Source organism: Magnolia sinica, chromosome 17, assembly GCF_029962835.1.
Source record: "Magnolia sinica isolate HGM2019 chromosome 17, MsV1, whole genome shotgun sequence".
Classification (NCBI taxonomy): domain Eukaryota; kingdom Viridiplantae; phylum Streptophyta; class Magnoliopsida; order Magnoliales; family Magnoliaceae; genus Magnolia; species Magnolia sinica.
In genome coordinates this window covers 14,253,305-14,273,597 of record NC_080589.1, presented here as the reverse complement: position 1 = coordinate 14,273,597, position 20,293 = coordinate 14,253,305, and the positions used below count along the sequence as shown (strand labels likewise).

Genomic DNA, 20,293 nt, shown 5'->3' with positions numbered 1-20,293 from the left:
CATACTCTCTTGGATGAAACCCTTTTGCAGAAGCTCATCAACTTGTTTCTTCAACTCTGCATGCGCTGCAGGGTTCATCCTGTGGTGAGGAAGGTTCGGTAGAGTAGACCCTGGGACAAGATCAATGGCATGCTGTATGTCCCTCATAGGTGGCAACTCATTCGGTAAGTCTTCAGGAAATACATCACTGTATTCCTTCAGGACCGAGATCACCTCACAGGGCAACTCTGATGGAACCTCAGGTGTAATTTCTCTAGCCACAAGGGCATACACCATAGAATCCTCCTTAGCCTCTTTTTCAAACTCTCTTGCGCTGATTATATGTAAAGACTTAGGTTTGGATTTCCCCATTTCTCTAGGCTCACTTGCCTTCTCATCCTTCTTCTTTCCTAGTGTATTCTCAGGTGGCATGGGATTAAGTTTGATCTTTTTACCATTATACATAAAAGTACACGCATTCGAACGGCCAAAGATCGTGACATCATTATCGAATAGCCACGGTCTACCTAGGATAACATGCCCCACATCCATAGGTAAAACATCACACCACAGGGACTCTTTGTATGACCCAAACTCGATGGGGACTAGACATTGTTGGGTGACAGGTAGGGATGTCTTGTTAACCCAAGAAACTTTATACGGTTCTGGATGAGGTGTGGATTTCAGTTTTAAGCGATCTAAGGTACTAGTGGAAATCACATTCTGACAACTTCCACCGTCCACTATCACCTTACAATTCTTTTCACCACACTTGGCAATAGTGTAGAAGATAGTGCTTCGACGCCACTCAGCACTACTTTTAGACTGAGCTAACACACGCCTGACTACTGCAAGCGTTGCTTCTCCATCCACTTCTTCATCAGTAAGTCCTCCTTCGGGGTGATACTCTTCAACTTCATAATCACCCTGGTCATCTCCACCCTCGTGGGATTCGCCTATAACTAAGGCTCTCCCACGGCTCTTCGTAGGACACGGATTAGACATGTGGCCAAGGTTGCCACACTCATAGCACCTCACTTGGCTCATGTTACTAGGACCGGCACCAAGAACCCCTTTGCCCTTGTCCTCCCTAGGCCTAGGCGGAATGGTCGCTGTGCCCTAGGTTGATTACCAATATTAGGTCTAGTTCCTTGGGAACTAGATCTAGTATTGGAGTCTCGAGACTCAAAACGACGAACGACAGGAGCCTTCAGATCTTGCTCTAACTCCTGCACGACTTGATATGCTTCATCTAAGTCCGTTAAGGGCCGAGTGATAAGCTCGCGCTGAAGATCCGCACAAAGGCCCGTCTTAAAACGCGAGAGCGTTACTAGAGGGTCTTCTCGGATATCACATCGCATCACATACTCTTCAAATTTAGCGATGTAGTCAGCGGCAGACATTGACCCTTGGCGTAAGGATTGCCATTGGTCAAGGAGCTTCTGACGGTATGAGAGAGGAAGGTACTTCTCCTTCAACTTCTCTTTCATCTCATACCAATGTGTGATAGGGGCTCTACCAACTCTCTCTACCCTACGCTCGGTGTTGGTCCAGAAGAGCTTGGCTTGACCCACAAGCTTCATCTTAGCAAACCGCATTTGACGGTTTTCTGACATGCCATACCACTCAAAGTAGTGGTCCATGTCAGCAACCCAGTCAAGGAATGCCTTGGGATCCAAGCGTCCATCAAAACTCGGGGCCTCAACTCTCACACTCTTCATCGCACGCTCATCTGGATCATAACGGTCTTGATGACCACATGTGGTTCGTGCCTCTCGCACCACACCACAACCGTTACCACGATCTCTATCCTCACTAACACCACGTGTGGCAGCACGTTCTTCAATGATTCCTTCCACTTGGGAGTGCGCATCTTCCCCTACAGCGGGGTTTTCCTTTTGGGACGCCTCTAGTTGCTCCACCTTAGTCATGGTGGTGGTAATTTGGTTCTCAAGGCGGGCAAACTCACGCCTTTGACTCGCTTCTAGGGCGGTTATCTTTTGTATCAATTGAGCAAGTTGCTCAGATAACTGCTCGTTATTCATGGTAGGTTGAAGTCCGAAACCTCTACCTCTTCTCGTGGGCATACAATGAAGACTTGAACCAAACTCTACCTAACTAGACTACTAGGTGTTATGACTTTCAAGATGAATGCGATGAATGCAAAACTACTATGAACTGACACAATTAAGTTGAAACAGGAAACAACTCAAATCTGAAATTTTTCCAGATTAGAAACTTTCTAAAATTGGAAAGTTTCGAAAATTGAAAACTTTCTAAACTTGAAACTTTCCCAAGTTAAACCTAAAAATCAAAACCCTAATTTGATAACTCGATCTAGACAAAAACCATGCAAGCCTAGGCTTTGATACCAAATTTGACGCAGGACAACCCTAATTATGATGCATGCTCATGGAGATAATTAAACAGCGGAAATAAAAGGAATAAATGATCTAAAATTCTAACAATAATCATCATAACTGAGAAAATCATAAAGGAAACATGCAATGGAGCGGGCCATCACTACAACCATGGAGTATGGAATTCAATTACTACTTAGGTTGGATCCGGTGAGGGATGAGACCTCCCGATCTTGCATGGTCACACCCAATCGATCAATGAAGATCACTAGTCCGAAGAACCAAGAAATTTCTCGGATTAGGGATTTGAGAATTTGGGGATTTAGGGTTTAGATCGGTTCTCAAGATTTTGATCGAAGAGGAATTAGCCAAAACAAAAAATAGAAGAAAGAAAGTTATTACCTTGAGGAAGTTGGAGGGGCACAAGAAGAAATTAGAAGAAGAAGATCAAGGGGAGAGAAGAAGCACCATTAGAGAGAAGAGAGGAAGGAGGCAACCAAAGGGTTTGCTTTTCATTCATCAATAGTTGAAATTCGTGTTTAGGGCTTTACCCCACTTAAATAAGCACATAAAGACATAAAATTACTAAAATACCCCTAGGATAAGCAAATAAAGATATAAGATTACTAAAGACCGCTAACTAAGTCAAAAAACGTGCAAATAACATAAGTATGGGAAAGTTTGGGCGCTCGGTCCTCTTTCTCCAATCTTCCTTCACATGTGTCTTCCCTAAGTGGGGTCTTCTATATGTCCAATCACATGTGAAAGGTCTTCAGCTCCTCAATATTCGCCTATCCACAAGGACGGCACTTGTGGTTGGCGCTTTCTTCGTTGGTACACCTTGAATGCACCTGTGTCCGCATCATTATTATTTTTTTCATGATTTCTTTGTTTCTAATGTTGAGGAATGTGACACTTGTATTGTACTTGATACATTTAACCTAGGGGATTTTTATTTCTTTTCATAATTGTGACTTGTGGTTTCAATTAGACATTATTAATAAAAGTGGTTTGCCTAGAAAGTTGTTGATGTAATAATTATTTGATTTGGCCTATATATGTGGATTGGCTTTTGATAAATGATAACTAATAACTTTTGTGAACATGTTTATAATTGATCAAATGAATCATCTTTTAGGCATTTTTATATTTTTTCCCTTTTTTTTCACTATTTATTATATTTGTCCTATTTTTAAATTAAAAAATAGAAGTATCGTGTAGCTTACGCTACACGCTACATATTTACACTACACGCTATAGAGGGCTGAGCGTTACGCATCACGCTACCGCTATTTAAAACACTGGTAAAAACATTAATAGACGTAAATGTGTATTAAAAATTGTTGGAAAACAATGCAGCAAGATATGAAAAATGTCACAGCTATATGGTTTAGGAATTCTTAGAATGCATGATGGGCAGATTCAGAATCAGCACCAAATGAATAAGATAGATCCAGGAGTCAATCTCTTTGGAGACTTTTTCAGTCCTTGTCAATGGTAGTTGCTTCTTCTACAGTTTCAGAGGCCTAAGGCAAGGAGATCTGTCTGTCCCTGTTTCTATTTGTCATAGTAGCAGAGCTGCTCAGTAAAATGATTGAGAAAGAAATTCAAAAAAGAGTAGTAAGTGAATTTAGAAGAGGATAGATGTGAGGTGCAGGTTTCACATCCACAGCAATGTTAGCAAACTCGTGACTGGAACTCATCTCAGTCTACCTGCCAAATTTGACTCAAGCAGGTCTACTCAGTGGCTCGGGTGAGTCATTTTAAATCTGTGATTATTCATCATTTCATGTTTGATTGCCTGAGCAGGGGCTGTAGCAATCATTAGAGTTGCAAGTCCCAGTTGAAAATCAAAGGGAATGAGAAAAATGAAAATGAAAGAGAAAGTCCAACTAAAAGAAGTTTTTTTTAGTAATATTATATCAAAATAAAATATTTTAGTAGTTATTATGACATAATATTAGTATCATCTGTGTTAGGTTAATTTGAATGTGACATGACTGAACCAAGTTTCTTTGGACAAGGCCACAACATCGTCACAAAACAAAGAAAAAACTCGCATGAGTTGCAACATGTAAAAAGCCTTGAAGATGGTTGCTCCCCACACATTAAGCATCTTATAGAACTCTGGCGTGCCAAGTTGGTAGCCAATTTAGAGCTCGTATTAGATTAGGTTAGGTAATGAAACCAGACTCATCCGGCTCTAGAGGGACATTTGGTGCTCTGATCATCCATAAGGCTTCTGCTCACGGACCTGTATAGGCTTACCCCTATTACGGGTATTTCGGTCAAAAAATGCCTCAGCCCTAGTGATGATCAAATTGTGCACAGATCTCCTGTGAGGAGGAACTTAAGAGAATGAGATCAGTACCATTGTGGAGCTCCTCAGCATCTTTGAAAGGATACTCATCCCAGGACAGGCATCAAAAGAAAGATATGGTTATGGCAATTTTACCAAATCATTTTACAGGAATGTCTTGGTTCGTAGCAGTAATCCTGCTATGGCAAGATTACGGAGCTCCAAGAGTCATCAGGTCATTGCTTTTTGTTGGGAGCACACCTAGACAAGATCTTTCACCATTGACCACCACTACAAAGGTAAATGGAATCAACCAATCATTTGATTGTACATTGTTAGTTCTTGGGCGATGTTTGGTGCTTCATTAACTTGTTATAAGGGACCAGTTTAGGTTCGTAGCAGTAATCCTACTACAGAAAGATTACGGAGCTCCAAGAGTCATCAGGTCATTGCTTTTTGTTGGGAGCACACCTAGACACGATCATTCACCATTGACCACCACTACAAAGGTAAATGGATTTGATTGTGCATTGTTAGTTCTTGGGCGATGTTTCATTAACTTGTTAAAAGGGACCAGCTTATGCCTAACTCAGTGTCTGCAAAAGGAAATCTCTGGAGGAGTCTAAACCTCTGTGCCATTTTGTGGCTGATACAGAAAGAGCATAATAATTGTGCCTTCCATAACAAATATGAAGATTCTAGTGTTTTTCGTTGAGTCAATAAGAAGCAGGGTGTTCCAAAATGGTAACGGTGGCTGTAACAGCCACCACCATTACCCTTATGATACAGGCCGTAACGGCCGTTACGGCCATTTTTAATTTTTTGAAAAAACTGTTACTGGACCATTACGGGACCGTTACGGGGCCGTTAAGGCCTGTTTCTCTGTAACGGCCGTTTCGACCCTGTAACGCGTAACGGTTATGACCGTTACCGTTACGTAACAGACGTTACGGCCGTTACGTAACCGATTTTGAATACCTTGATAAGAAGATTATATCTTGTGTTGTAGTTTGTAAAGAATTTGAGGGGGGTTATTAAGGATGATCTGAAGAGAGCTTGGTTGGAGGTCATTCATGATCACAAGGGAATTATTTGGGATGAGTGGGCAGAACTCCAAAGGTTTTTGCAGGACCCACTGGCATGTGGATTTCAATGAGACAAAAGGGCCCTTGCTTGTTGGGATGAATAAGCAGATTGGACTGCAACCTCCATCGTCTCCAACTGAAGGTGATTCTCTTACTCTATAAGATGGGCATCCTCGATCAACAGATGTCCTCAGAAACTGGCAAATCTAGTAGAGTAAATAAGGGAAATCTGGGCTGTCCTTTTCCTTCTCCATTTCCTTAGGGAGGGGCTGTTCAAGGAATGCCCTAGCAAGGCAAGGGGTCCAGCTTAACAACTATTTGAGGATTATCTACCCCTGTTGTAATTTTCTTACCTTATCCATAAGGTTCTGAGTTGCCTCTCAAAAATTTGAAGAAAGAAAGAAAGAAAAAAAAAAAAAAAAAGAGCAAACTACACATGATATATCTTCAAACTCCAGTTTCACAGGGCGGATTACCTATAAGACATTATGGGTATGGAAACTTCAAATGATTGTTGTTTATTCTTTTATTCTTGTTATCTTGGTATGTGTAATTGTTGTATAAGGCTGTGTTTATCACCCTTAATTCCTTAACATATATAGAACATTTGTTTTCTTCAAACCAGATGTATACTAAACATCAATAGAATGGAACTAAGATTTCAATCTTGTGGTTATCCAAACTTGTGTGCCTGTTCAGAAGTTCCATAGATGAAACATTTGCAGTAACATGCATGACAGAATATAATACATTTTTCTTAGCTTGAGTTAACTGAACTTGTTGGCTTTCACAGTCATGAAGACTAGAACATAATAAACGGGTAATTGCAACAAAAAAAGGGGGGGGCTGAATGATTCTACAAACCAGCCATTGAAGAAAAAAAGCACATCCAGCAAATACTCTTCCACAACGAAACGATCTATAGGCTGCATGTTCTGCCATCTCAAGAAATGGAGAAAAGGTATAAGTAATAAGAAAAGAAGAAGCAACAAATTACTAGTTTCAACACAGATAACTAATTCAAGGAAAAGCCAAAGAAACAACGCTGAAGAGATCTAGAAGTCGCAATATAACCAAATGGTGCCCCTTTGAAGAATTTTTATCTCCAGAAGTTTGGAATGTGAGAGAGGCAACTGGTTCATCATTTAGGAAATTAGATTGAAGAAATAGTTTAGGGACAGCATGTTCAATTTCTCCAAAACATCTGCACAAAAATTTGTCCAACAAGCACCTGATTCAAATTTAGGAACTGCTACATATGATGTCAAGGGTGTAATATTCTTGCCAACCAATAGCATATATCATAGACATTAAGTCGTGTAGAAAATAACCAATGTTTTGAACTCTAGCAACTCAACGGTTAAGTGCGAAGAACTTGCAGAGGAAACATCAGTATTTCAGCTAGGTCTAATGATTTGTAATTTTCCCTACCATTGGAAGGCTAAAAATAATTCAAAAAATCAAACAGCTAAAATTCTGTCCAAAATTCAAAGACTAAAGTTCATCTATGTCAAATGGCATTGAAGATGGCAAATTAATAAGACACGAGAAAGAAAAACCAGTACGCATTACGCCATTTTTATTATTTTTTCTCTGTATTGGCTATTTCAGTGTTTATTTAAAACAGAATTGGAGTCAATCTCAAGGCCTCGACTTAAGCATTAAGGGGCATCAGTGTGCCTCTATCAATCGAAATATAATAGGGTGAGCCACAACTTAGTTCCCACTCCAGGTATGGGATAATGATCTGCACATTGATGGTTAACATCAACTCAACAAAAGAACAAAAGAATAACCCCAAATTCATGGTCATATACTGAAACATATGAATTTTTTCCCCATTTTTTTAAGGTAGCAGCAATTTTATTAAAAAGCACCGAGATGGTGCAGAAGCTACAGCCCAGATAAGGGGAAATTACAATATTTCAAAGCATCCATACAAGAAGCCCATTCATTACATATATAAACGCCCTGCTAGTGACCTGCTCCAATATTTTGCTCTCTCATTTTCTGAAAACATCTTTAATTCCTTTCTCCCATAATTGCCATGCTCCGCCATGTTGCTCCCATTCTGAAAGCAACTTTCATTCCTTTCTCCCCTAATCACCCAAAGGGCAGCCAACATGCAGAGTCTCCAAAGGGCCCTCGCTTGCTTCCAAAGCGTGATCCCATGCCATGCCATAAAGAACCCACCAACTGATCTTGGCACTGTCCAAGCAATATTGTAACTCCTAAGGAATTCAATTCACACCTATCGCGCGAACGGGTAGTGGATGAAAAGATGATTGACCGATTCAACATTTGCCGTGCACATGGGGCAGACATTATGATCATCATGACCCTTTTTTAAGATTATCAATGGTCAAGACCCTTTCTAAAACATATTAAGTTGCATACAACTCTTCCATAATCCTGAAAGGTTTACACTATAACCACTCCAGTTATAAGCCTATGTTCAAAGAAGGTAGAAAGAATGGGACCAAGCAGGGTGTGTGTTCGCATGCATGCGTCTACATAAAATAATATTAAGTAATTTTGATAAATACTGTGTTCAAAAATCACCACCACCACCATCATAGCCCTGTCCAAGATATTTGGGCCAGCTTTATTTCACCACTCATACCTATCTAAACGGCCCGATCGTCTATAAGTGAAAAAGCCTTAATATCCTTTCTCACCACCTCAATCCACATCCTTTCAGGTCTTCCTCATCCTCATTTCAGGCCCTCCTACACTAATCAACTCACCTCCCTACCGGCAGTCTACAGACTCCAGCTTTTGTTGTGCTTTACCAAACCATCTAAATGTTGACTATCCTCACAAGGCTTCCCGCACATCCATCTCAACATCCTCATCTTCATAACGCTCATTTTGCTCATGTTGCTTGCTAAACACTTAAGTGCCCATAGCATAGTTGATCAAATAGCCATTTACAAAATTTTCCCTTCAATTCTATCGGCACACAATGATCACCGAACACCAGAAGGAGCCTAGCTGGGACAAGGCTATGATCATGATGGTGATGATATGCTATGTTAAAAAAAAAAATTTAAAAAAAAAATAAATAAATAAACTTTTCTTTTTAACAGAGAGACTTTAAAGTGGTTGTTTGTAGGAAATTGGGAGTTCTTGGGGAAACAGGGAAAAACAAATAGCATAACCAACAAGCTAAATGGTGTTTTCAATGGAGGCGTGAAGACAGCAATTGATAGTAGCAGTAGGGGGCAAAATGCACTTTTGGAAGAGTGGCAATTTGTGTGGAAGGTTCTTGCTCCTAACTGGTGGAGCAGTTACAAAAACAGACGGTGTCAGTTATAATTAAATGAAACCATAATCTTTCTCCTTGATTAGGTAGAAACCAAGGTTCAATTTGGTGGACTTCAAGTGGCTACACAGTTATGTGCACGAATATGAGGGTTGGAATATGACACCATCATAGAGTATCAGCATCATGCAAACACTTCAGACTAAACTGATTTATTTCGATAACACCCAACCAAAAAAGCAAATCATGATGTTCATGAATAACGAACTAAGCATTCACATTTCATGAAAGGTAACAAAATATTTAAAAGTATTTTTTATTTATAAATAAGTGGTAAGATATTAACCTAATAAGCTACCTCGGCTTTACTTGCAGGAAATATATTAAGCCTACGAAGCCTTTGAGGATACTTCAGCTCAGCTTCATGCTTCTGTTTACCACTAGCGATGCCGGAAATTGACGGAGGGTCAGGTTGCTCAGGGCAGCAAATAGGGCCAAAAGCATGCGACTTTCCAGCCACCAATTGAGCCTCAAATGAAAGATGGGGTTTCGGAACTAGAGAAAGTAAAGGAGTAGAATATCAGGTAAGAAATTGCTGAACAGATATATACATAATGTAAGTACTAAAAAAAAACCAGGCTAATGATTTAGGGATAATCAAATACTAGTGAGAATAGAAATAAGAGGTAGCCAAAAAGTATTTACTACAGAAGGTATTTAGACAATGCAAGAAGCATGATTTATACAAAAACATTTTTTTCTAAAACATATAGAAAACTAAAGTGCTTAAGCTAGATATCTTTGCTACATTATCAATCATGAGAATAACACCTCATAAGCATTCTAGTTTGAAATACAAGGCCATCTCTGCCAGCAAGTCAAGAAACAAACAATGATGGGTATCTGAGCAAATCATTATTAATTAATCTTTTTTTGAGAGAGGACAACTATTTTATCAAGGAGCGAGCAAAAAATACAAGAGACAACCAAAGCTCAAACAAGAAAATCAGCCAAGGCTGCCTTTACGTAAGAAGCCCACCCCTCTATAAGCTCTTTCACTTTTCTAATGACCTCATCAGTCTCCATCCAAATATTCCTAAAACAACACCCATTCCTAGCCCCCCATATAGCCCAAAACACGGCCATAATGAGCAGCCTGCAAGTAGCTTTCCCCAATCTCCCCAGACCTCCATCGTGCCAAGCCCAAACAAAACCCTCTATTGTTGATGGCATCACCCCAATCAGTTTGAAACAGAGATAGGAAATGGCTCCACATCTTACCGACAAAGGGGCTGATGCAGGATGAAAGTTTTCTAAGCAAGTGTGATAAATGAGATCAAATTTTTAGATTAACACAATCAAATCAAGCATAAAACTCATGTATTCTACAACAAATCAGAAAATCGGGCTTAACTACCTAGATTCCAACCGAATTTGTCAGTCCACAATGCATAAACACTATAAAATTACAAAAGAATGACCCCTGCAAGATGTGGATATCCCATTCTAGCATAGGATTGTCCCAACACTCGAATAGATTTAAGGTTTCAAGTTCAGGACTCAATTTAGGGTTGACGGCTTAAAATAGGAAACCTAGGGTTAGGATTTTGGGGAAAATTAGGGTTAGGGTTTTAGAGGGGAATGAAATAGGGTGTTATTGTTAGAGTCTCATGAAGGAAACAAAGTGGAAAATGGGGAAAAAGTGGTTGTTCACGTGGACAGCCGTGCACGTGTGTACGTGCACACAGCCACATGGAATGGTTGCACGGCTAAAGGTTTGGGGTTTGGGTCAGTTTAGGAGAAGAAAAGAAGAAGAAAAGGAAAAAAGAAAAGGGGGTTTAAGGTATGAATGGAAAGAGAAGGAAAAGAGGAATACCTTTGAAGAAAGAAGAAGAAAAGATAAGTGTGGATCACTCCCTAGGCTTCGCACATTGTCTCCAATCCCTACAGAGCTTGAAATCTTTCACTTGCAAATCCCATGCATGGAGGAAGAAGAAAAAGAGTTTTCTTTTTTTCATATATAATAATGGGCTAGTGTATGCATGGAGGAAGAAGATGAAAGAGTTTTATTTTATTTTATTTATTTTAATAATGGGCTAGCATATGGAACTCCCCCCCCCCCCCCAAAAATGATGGTCCGTTGTCCTCATTAATCCTCCCCGGCTGAGAAAGATTCACCTTTGGTGAAGCAAAACTACGGAACCGCTCCAGAAGATCAGGATCCAATATCTGAAACTCTGCCTCTGTAATCCATGTCGGTTTGTCCTTCCATTTGATAAGGAATTTCTGCAATCATCCTTGCCTCGTGGAAACCAAGTGATCCAACACATCCTCAATCTTCTCTCTTCTCTTAGGTAAAGATGGTAGAGAAGATAAAGGATGGGATAATGGGTTAAGGCCAAGGACTATGGGGACAAATCTGGCATATGGGGGTTTGTAGGAAGGCTAGTAGGTGCAGTAGCAGGTCCACAAGAAACCATATGTTGAACGTGAAACTAATGCCCGTGTCAAATGGAATATCCACCACATATGCATTAGCGCCCATTCTTTACAAAATTTTATAGGGACCTGCATGATGGGCATGCAAATTTTTAACGGTTCCATGGGAAAACCGCTCTGGTCGTATACGAACCATGACGTAGTCACCCACCTAAAATTCTCTGAACCTGTGATGAGAATCAGCATGAATCTTATACTTTTCATTACTTGCATTAATCCTCCATTTGATCTCAGTGTGTAAATCGTGGATATGTTGTGCAACTGCAAATGCACATGCTGACTCAGATGGCCTATGTGAGATGGACATGGGAATGAGATCTATTGGTTTCCTAAGCTTGTATACATGCACAATTTCAAATGGACTCATGCCTATGGACCTATTCACTGAACTGTTGTATACTAACTTGGCTACAGTTAAGATTGCATCCCAGGTCCTAGTATGGTCTCCCACAAGACAACACAACAAGTTTCCTAGGCTCCAATTGACCACTTTCGTCTACCCATCACATGCAAAATTGTCTTCCAAAAGTAACGCATAAAACGTACATCCCTGTCTAGCACTATGATCTTCGGCAAACCATGCAAGCGAACCACCTCCCCAAGGAAAATCTTGGCTATGTTGGAGGCATCTGATGTTTTCGAACACGGTAGAAACTGGGCCATTTTAGAAAGAACAATCAACCACAAGAAAGATGGAATCGTGCTTCTTGATAGTCTTGGGAAGCCCAAGCACAAAATTCATACTAATGCCCTGCCACGAAGCATGAGGTACCAGCAAAGGCGTATATAACCCTATCTTCTATCTTCTCTACTTTTCCAGTTAGCAAGTCCTACATTGCCCAATAATTTCAGCTACATCTCTTGAGACTTGGCCAATAAAATGTCCTCCACAAGGGCAATGGTCTTGTCCCTCCCAAAATGACCAGTTACCCCTTCAGAATGAAGCTCCCAAACTAGAAAATCCCGAAGAGAGGTACAGAGAATGCAAAGTCTATCACCTTTGAATAGGAAATCATCAACAATGACAAACCCATGATCATTCCTCTTTTGATCACCTAATGATGACGCATACACCTTTGCAAAATATGGGCATGACGGATAGTTTTCTTTTAAATGCTCGAACCCAGTGACCTCGATACTCATGGATTGGAGTAGCGTCACCCTGCGGCTAAGGGCATCAGCTGGTTTATTTTCAATCTTGGCCTTGTGCTTTAATACAAACGAATACTCCTAAAGATAGCACATGCCTTGGGTTTAATTTATTTTTGGGAGTTAAGATAGCGCAAGGCCTTATGGTCAGAAAATAAGACAAATTCTTGAGGTAGAAGATAGTGACGCCAGTGGCGCAAAGACTGCACAATCGCTTAGAACTCCTTGTCATATGTAGAATATCGCTGATTTGCTTCATTCAATTTCTCACTAAAGTAATCAACGGGGTGCCCCTCTTGAGTAAGAATTCCACATATACCAATGCCTAAAGCATCACACACAACTTCGAAAACTTTAGAAAAGTCAGGAAGGTGCATGACAGGATCCTTTGTTGTCTTGCCCTTAATCTCCTTAAAAGCTCTGGAAGCCGCCTTAGTCCATTTAAACTCCCATTTCTTTACACAATCTGCAATGGGCGCCACAATGGAACTAAACCCTCTAATAAACTGCCTATAACAGGTGGCTAAGCCATGAAAGTTGCGCACCCCGTGAAAATTTTGTTGTTCTGGCCAACTCAATATGGCCCTAACTTTTTTGGGGTCCACAAACATGCCCTCGGACAACGCGACAAACCCTAAAAAGATAACTCTATCTTACATGAACGTACACTTCTTCAAGTTCGCAAATAACTTCTCTGCTCTAACGACCCTGCAAATATGCCTCAAGTGGTGGAGATGTTGCTCCTTAGTGGTACTATAAATAAGAATATCATCAAAGCATACCACTAGGAACTTCCCAATGAAGGGTCTCAACACCCGAGTCATCACCCTCATAAACGTACTCGGAGCATTAGTCAAACCAAAAGGCATGACCAACCACTCGTAAAGCACATCCTTCGTCTTAAAGGCAGTCTTCCATTTATCTCCTAGGTGAATACGCATTTGGTGGTACCCACTCTTGAGGTCGATCTTCGAAATGTTCGTGGCACCGACCATCATATCTAACATGTCGTCGAGAAGCGGTATGGAAAATCGATACTTGACCGTGATCTTATTGATGGTGCGACTGTCCACGCACGTGCCACGTGTTATCCTTCTTAGGCGTGAGAAGGGCGGGCATGGCGCATAGACTCATACTCTCCTGGATGAAACATTTTCTAAAGAGCTCGTCTAGTTGCTTCTTCAACTCTGCATGCTCCGTAGGATTCATTCGATAGTAAGGAAGGTTCGGTAGAGTCGACCTAGGGACCAAATCTATGGCATGTTGTATGTTCCTCAGACTACTGATCCTATAACATCGAGCCCGAGCACTAGCAATATTGTGAAAGAATTGTTATAAATAAAGAAAATAAACTGTACTCGATGCCATAAATATGTCCTCACCCAGCACCGATGCTCTCATCTTGGGTATTTAGGCATGAGATTATAAAAAGAAAAAATTGTGACTGTCACTCAGTGAGGGAATTATGCCTAGGGTTTGTCCAAAGTGTTTACAGGAATGAAAAGAACAAAAAGGCTGCCACCTTCTGATTATAATTTTTTTAATGAATGGATCAGAATTTTATCAAAAAACCAAAGATAAACCACCACCAGCGCTAACCACCATTTGATGCAGGACAAGAAAATTAAATATGATATGCGAGATTTCAGGCTTAAGATCACGTTAGTTCAGAAACAATTACACAAATGCCATATCCCACATGAAAGTCCAAACATTCAATTAAGGAGAATCTATGCGGGTCCAGGCCTACACATGATAGGGCTAGATCAACAAAAATTATGAACCAAACAATACTCGAAGATAAGAAATAATCATCCACGCATGCATAGTAATTAGTCCCTAATCCAAGGGATTCAGAAATTCCAATTCGGGGAACCCTAGGATAAGAAAATTGGCAAATAACTTAGGGAAAACGTAATTTAAGGCTAGGATTCATGAAAAACGGCTATGAGAGGATAAAAGATGATAAAAATCTGAGCCAAAAGACGATCCCGCGTGTGGACAGCAACAATGGCCCAGACGGACGTGCGTGTGATCCCGGTCACACGTGTGTGGGGCCCACTATTCAGAAAAAGGCCACATTGGCCCTGGTCGGCTAGGGATGGTCTCCAAAAACCCCAAATCTTAGCTCGATCCGATGTACGGTTTGTGCGTGGTGCTCCGCCGAAGTTTCAGCTCGCCTGCGGGCTGAATTGCAAGCTTGCACCAAGGTTGGCATTGAGCTTGTACCTTTTCGCACTGGTTTGATGCACTGAAAAAAAAGATGATGGAGGATGGGGGTGAATCGGGATCGATGTGGCTTCGCACCACGATAGTTAGCCCTTCGAAAAGGGAGGGCTTCGCACCCACTTTTGAATTCTTCCACAACTCACGAAGAGAGTAGAAAAATAAAGCAGGAATTTTTTTATTAACTTCAATGAATCAAAAGAACTACAAGGGATGCCTATTTATAGAAAAAATCCTATACCCCAAAACTCGCACCATGTGCGCAACCTATTACTTAGCGATGAAGTAAACTGAAATAAAAACCAAACAGGAAAATCTAAAGCGTTCACAATGTTCTAAATAATAACAATAAACAAAACCTAATATATGAAATCAATTCGACGAGTGGGCCACGATCATGAGATCCCATGATGGGCTTTTCTTGATTATCGGGCCTAATCTTTTGAACCAAACTTCGTCTTCTAGGTAAGAGGCCCTCCCTGGACGTCGTCATCGAGACAGATCAATGGTGGGGCCCTCCTACTCCGTGCATACGTGCGTAAGTGAGGCAGCGTGCGTGCGCGTATGCGCGAGATGTCCCCATCAATTCTCATTGGCTGCGAAGATTTCGCCACTGGCGAAATAAAACTCCTAAACCACTCCAGGACGTCAAGATCAAGTCTCTAAAGCTCCTCCGCAGTGAGCCACATGCTGTCTGAAGCTGGGGCGTGACTTCCACTTGACCAGGTATTTCTGAAACTTGCCGTCCGACGTTTAAAACTATCCGATGGTCCAGGATATCCTCTATTTCCTCTCTGGGTGTGTGAAGGTTAGGTATAGGAGGGAGAGACTGAGAAGAAATGTCAAGAAGAATAGGTATGGGAGGTAGAGGCTGAGAAAATGGGTTGGGACGGGTAGGTATGAGAGGTAGAGGCTAGGAAAATGGGTCGGGACGGGTAGGTATAGGACGTAGAAGCTGACAAGATGGGTCAGGACAGGTAGGTATGGGAGGTAGAGGCTGAAAAAATGGGTCGGGACGGATAGGTATGGGAGGTAGAGGTTGAAAAAATGGGTCGGGAGGGGTAGATATGGGACGTAGTAAATAGGAAGATGGGTCGGGAGGGGTAGATATGGGACGTAGTAACTAGAAAGATGGGTCGGGACAGATAAGTATGGGAGGTAGTGGTTGGGAAAATGGGTCGGGAGGGGGCCATGGATCAATGGAAATGTCTGATGAATCAAGATGGTTAGGCGAAAGGCTAGACAATGCATCAATGGCCCCTTGAAATGCAACTAGATCCTCCACATTGAATGTGGAACTAATTCGCATGGAGGGTGGAAGATTTGCCACATACGCATTGAGACCGTTTCGTTTTATAATTTTAACAGGTCCAGCATTACGTGCGTGTAACTTACGAACGGCCCCCGGAGGATACCGCTCGAGCCTGATGCGGACCATCACAAAGTCCCTTACATTGAATTCTTTGAAATATTTATGCTGGTCTGAAGAAAATTTGTAATGTTCATTACTAGTAGTGATCTTCTGCCTGATTTCTTGATGTCATGAATGAATGTGATGCACAAAAGACTCCGCAGGCTCTGACGGCCTATGGGACAGTGACATAGAGACAAGATCAATAGGTTTCTCAGGTTTATAACCAATAACGACTTCATAAGGACTGAGACCTGTGGACCTATCGACGGAACTATTAAACGCAAACTCGGCTGTAGGTATTACGGTGTCCCATGTTCTGGTGTGCTCTATATCCCTCCTAGGGGGAGACTCATCCGGTAGATCATCAGGAAAGATATCACGAAACTCATCTACTACCGGAATGGCCTCAGTGAGTAACTCTATACTAGCCTCTGGGGCACTCTCTAGCCACGAGGTCGTACGTATTGTGCCACTCAAAATAGTAGTCTTGATGCCCCTGTTAGGGTGGGTGCACGGGTGCATGCCCATGACTGATTCCTTGGCCACCTCCATTCATTGGTCTATCCTCCTGGCCACCTGCCTGAGATTGGACATCTACCCCAATGTTGGGATTTGTCCTGGCGGAGGCCTTTAGTTGGGTAATGCGCGCATCAAATTGATCAAAGCGTTGGTCTATATATTGTTCATAGCACTTACCAAAATACTCGATTTGCTGGGACAACTTGTTCATTAACTCTAGCAGTTGCTCCATCTTTAGTGTAGGGTGCAAGCCAAAACCATGACCCGTACGTGTGGGCATACACTGGCTAACTCAAACCTAAAGACTTTCTATGACGACTATATGCGTTTAAAAACTAAATGACCCTACGAGACTCTATATGAAAGAGACTACACACCGTTACGAAAATTCAGCTATATATATCAAGGATTACGGTTTTCTAGCAACTATATATGATGGACTGGATGCATGAATGACTCAAACAAACTAAACCCTAAATATGTGGTGAATTCCCCTACAAGAACCCTAGGCTTTGATACCAAAATTGATGCAGGACATGAAAATTAAATATGATATGCGAGATTTCAGGCTTAAGATCACATTAGTTCAGAAACAATTACACAAATTCCATATCCCACATAAAAGTCCAAACATTCAATTAAGGAGAATCTATGCGGGTCTAGGCCTACACATGATAGGGCTGGATCTTATGAACCAAACGATACTCAAAGATAAGAAATAATCATCCACGCATGCATAGTAATCAGTCCCTAATCCAAGGGATTCAGAAATTCCAATTCGGGGAACCCTAGGGTAAGAAAATTGGCAAATAACTTAGGGAAAACGTAATCTAGGGCTAGGATTCATGAAAAAACGGCTATGAGAGGATAAAAGATGATAAAAACCTGAGTCAAAAGACGATCCCGCGTGTGGATAACAACAATGGCCCAGACGGACGTGCGTGTAATCCTGACCGCACGTGTGTGGGGCCCACTATTCAGAAAAAGGCCACCTTGGCCCTGGTCGGTCAGGGATGGTCTCCAAAACCCCCAAATCTCAGCTCGATCCGATATACAATTTGTGGGTGGTGCTCCGCCGAAGTTTCAGCTCGCTTGAGGGCCGAAATCTGGAAACCTGTTGTAATGAAGAAATCTGATGCAACAAAAGGACGAATTCGAAGTACGGATGGTGGGGGAAGATGAAAAGAAAAAAAGATAGAGGATGGGGGTGAATCGGGATTGATGTGGCTTCGCACCACGATAGTTAGCCCTTCGAAAAGAGAGGGCTTCGTACCCACTTTTGAATTCTTCCACAACTCACGAAGAGAGCAGGAAAATAAAGCAGGAATTTTTTTATTAACTTCAATAAATCAAAAGAACTACAAGGGGTGCCTATTTATAGGAAAAATCCTATACCCCAAAACTCTCACCATGTGCGCAACCTATTACTTGGCGATGAAGTAAACTAAAATAAAAACCAAACAAAGAAATCTAAAGCGTTCACAATGTTCTAAATAATAACAATAAACAAAACTTAAAATATGAAATCAATCCGACGAGTGGGTTATGATCATGAGATCCCATGATGGGCTTTTCTTGATTATCGGGCCCAATCTTTTGAACCAAACTTCGTCTTCTAGGTAGGAGGCCCTCCATGGACGTCGTCATCAAGACAAATAGATGGTGGGGCCCTCCTACTCCGTGCGTACGTGCGTAGGTAAGGCAGCGTGCGTGCCATATGCGCGAGATGTCCCCATCACCATTGCTGCTAGAAAAGAAAACAATGAACATATTACAACCCCAACATCAGGGGAAGACTCGCCTGTCAATAATTATAAGCTGGTCCCTAGAAACACACTTCACAAGCAGATCTCCATCCCTGTTTGCTTCGTGCTGGACAAGGGAGAAAGAGACAGTTACATCAAGGCATAAATTCATTGCTTGTTCTATAACTTTGCCAGGTCCCAAGGACAGCATGATTATCCATCTAATGGCATTGTATGAAACTCCTACAATTAGTGGGCTAAAGTTGCAGCTTGCCGCAAGTCTGATGATCTGATCCCCGGGAGAAGAACTGCAGCTTCGGCAAAATATGATTCATGAATTCCCACAGGACCTGAGAATGAAGCAAGATTTCTCACTCTGTCTTTTCTAACTAAACCACCCACCCCAGAGAGGTTTGGATTGCCCATCAAACTGCCGTCAAAATTACATTTAAAACAATCAGCAGGCAGGCACCGCCATGCAACATGCACTTTACTTTTCTTCCACATCAACACAGTTTGCTGTGCGGGATTCAGACTCTCTTAATGGACCCCACATCAAAGATATTTTCCTAATTACTTCCCAGAAACTTCGCATCTCTAAATACTGCTTGGTTGGGTGCTTTCAGCAGAGCACCATTATACTTAGATCCTTAGACAGAAAGAAAGAAAGAAAAAACCACAACTTGGATACTTAGATACTTGGGAAAGAATTAGGGATCCCGGATCTCCCTCTCCCAAGGCACTTTATTTACCAAGGTTATGGGGTTCAAAGAAGCTTGGTTGACTCAAAGTGAATGCCTTGAGTTTCCAATTATTGTTGTGGAAACATTTTAACATGATTATACATATAAGTTTAAGCAGCATAATTGTCATGCATGATACCCGCATCTGTGCTCAAGTAACATTCCCAGAACCCATCCGCTTTGTGTTCGGGGCAGCACAGAAAAGGGAACTGCATTAAGCTGGATTACATTCACCCTTTTTTCCACTCAATTTCACACGAGAATTTGATTTGGGAGTGGTTGCCCTGAGGGGCTGCTGTGTTTCTTTCTCCTATTGAGTTTGGGAGTGGGTGCCTTTGTGGCCGCTGTATTTTCTTTTCCTTGTGTGGGGTTCTTTGTTTGGTTTGTGTTTCTTTCCTTTTGGCCTTGGGCCTGAATAAAATCAGTATCTTTCAGAAAAAGAAAAAAAAAAGGAAAAAAGAAATCATTTTGGGAAGAGAAATCTCATATGATACAGTAAATATTTCCTCTGATTAAAAATTGGGTTGAGCAATTAAGAAAAGGACAAGGAGGTCTTGCCATGGTTTCCTTCGAGAGTTCTACAGGTGATCCATGACAAGCTAATACACAGTGATGCCTGTGCACTTACTGTGACATCACACCATTTCATCAATACACGTGAACATTATTTTTATTTTTATTTTTTGTTAGCTTGTTAATACACCACACTGTTAGTTCACACTTCACTGTTAGCCACCCCCACTAGGGATCAATACCAAGACCTCAGTGTTGAAACGAGGTATCTTTCACTCAGTCTACCACTTGAGCTATGGATCAGGGTGTATACACGTGAACATTATGATTAACTTGAATGAACTCTTATGTAGATGAATATAAGTTGCCTATGTGCATACAAACTAAACAAACTAAGACCAAAACCATCCTTTTACTACATTCAACTTGACCAAAACCATCCTGTACAGGCTGATGAATAACACCACTCAGAACAATATAATCAGTAGAAGCATCGA

The 20,293-nt window shown here is 41.4% G+C and overlaps 1 protein-coding gene across 2 annotated transcripts in view; it reads right to left on the bottom strand.

Annotated features, from left to right (window-relative positions):
• The window catches only part of LOC131231267 (nuclear cap-binding protein subunit 1), a 100,654-nt gene that overhangs the window by 38,540 nt on the left and 41,821 nt on the right, over nt 1-20,293 (bottom strand). For both annotated transcript variants that reach the window (XM_058227407.1, XM_058227408.1), the window contains exons 10-11: nt 9,347-9,543; nt 6,588-6,658 (exon numbers count right to left, since the gene is read on the bottom strand). In XM_058227407.1, the coding sequence (XP_058083390.1) occupies nt 6,588-6,658; nt 9,347-9,543 (268 nt within the window). The remainder of the gene's footprint in view (nt 1-6,587; nt 6,659-9,346; nt 9,544-20,293) is intronic.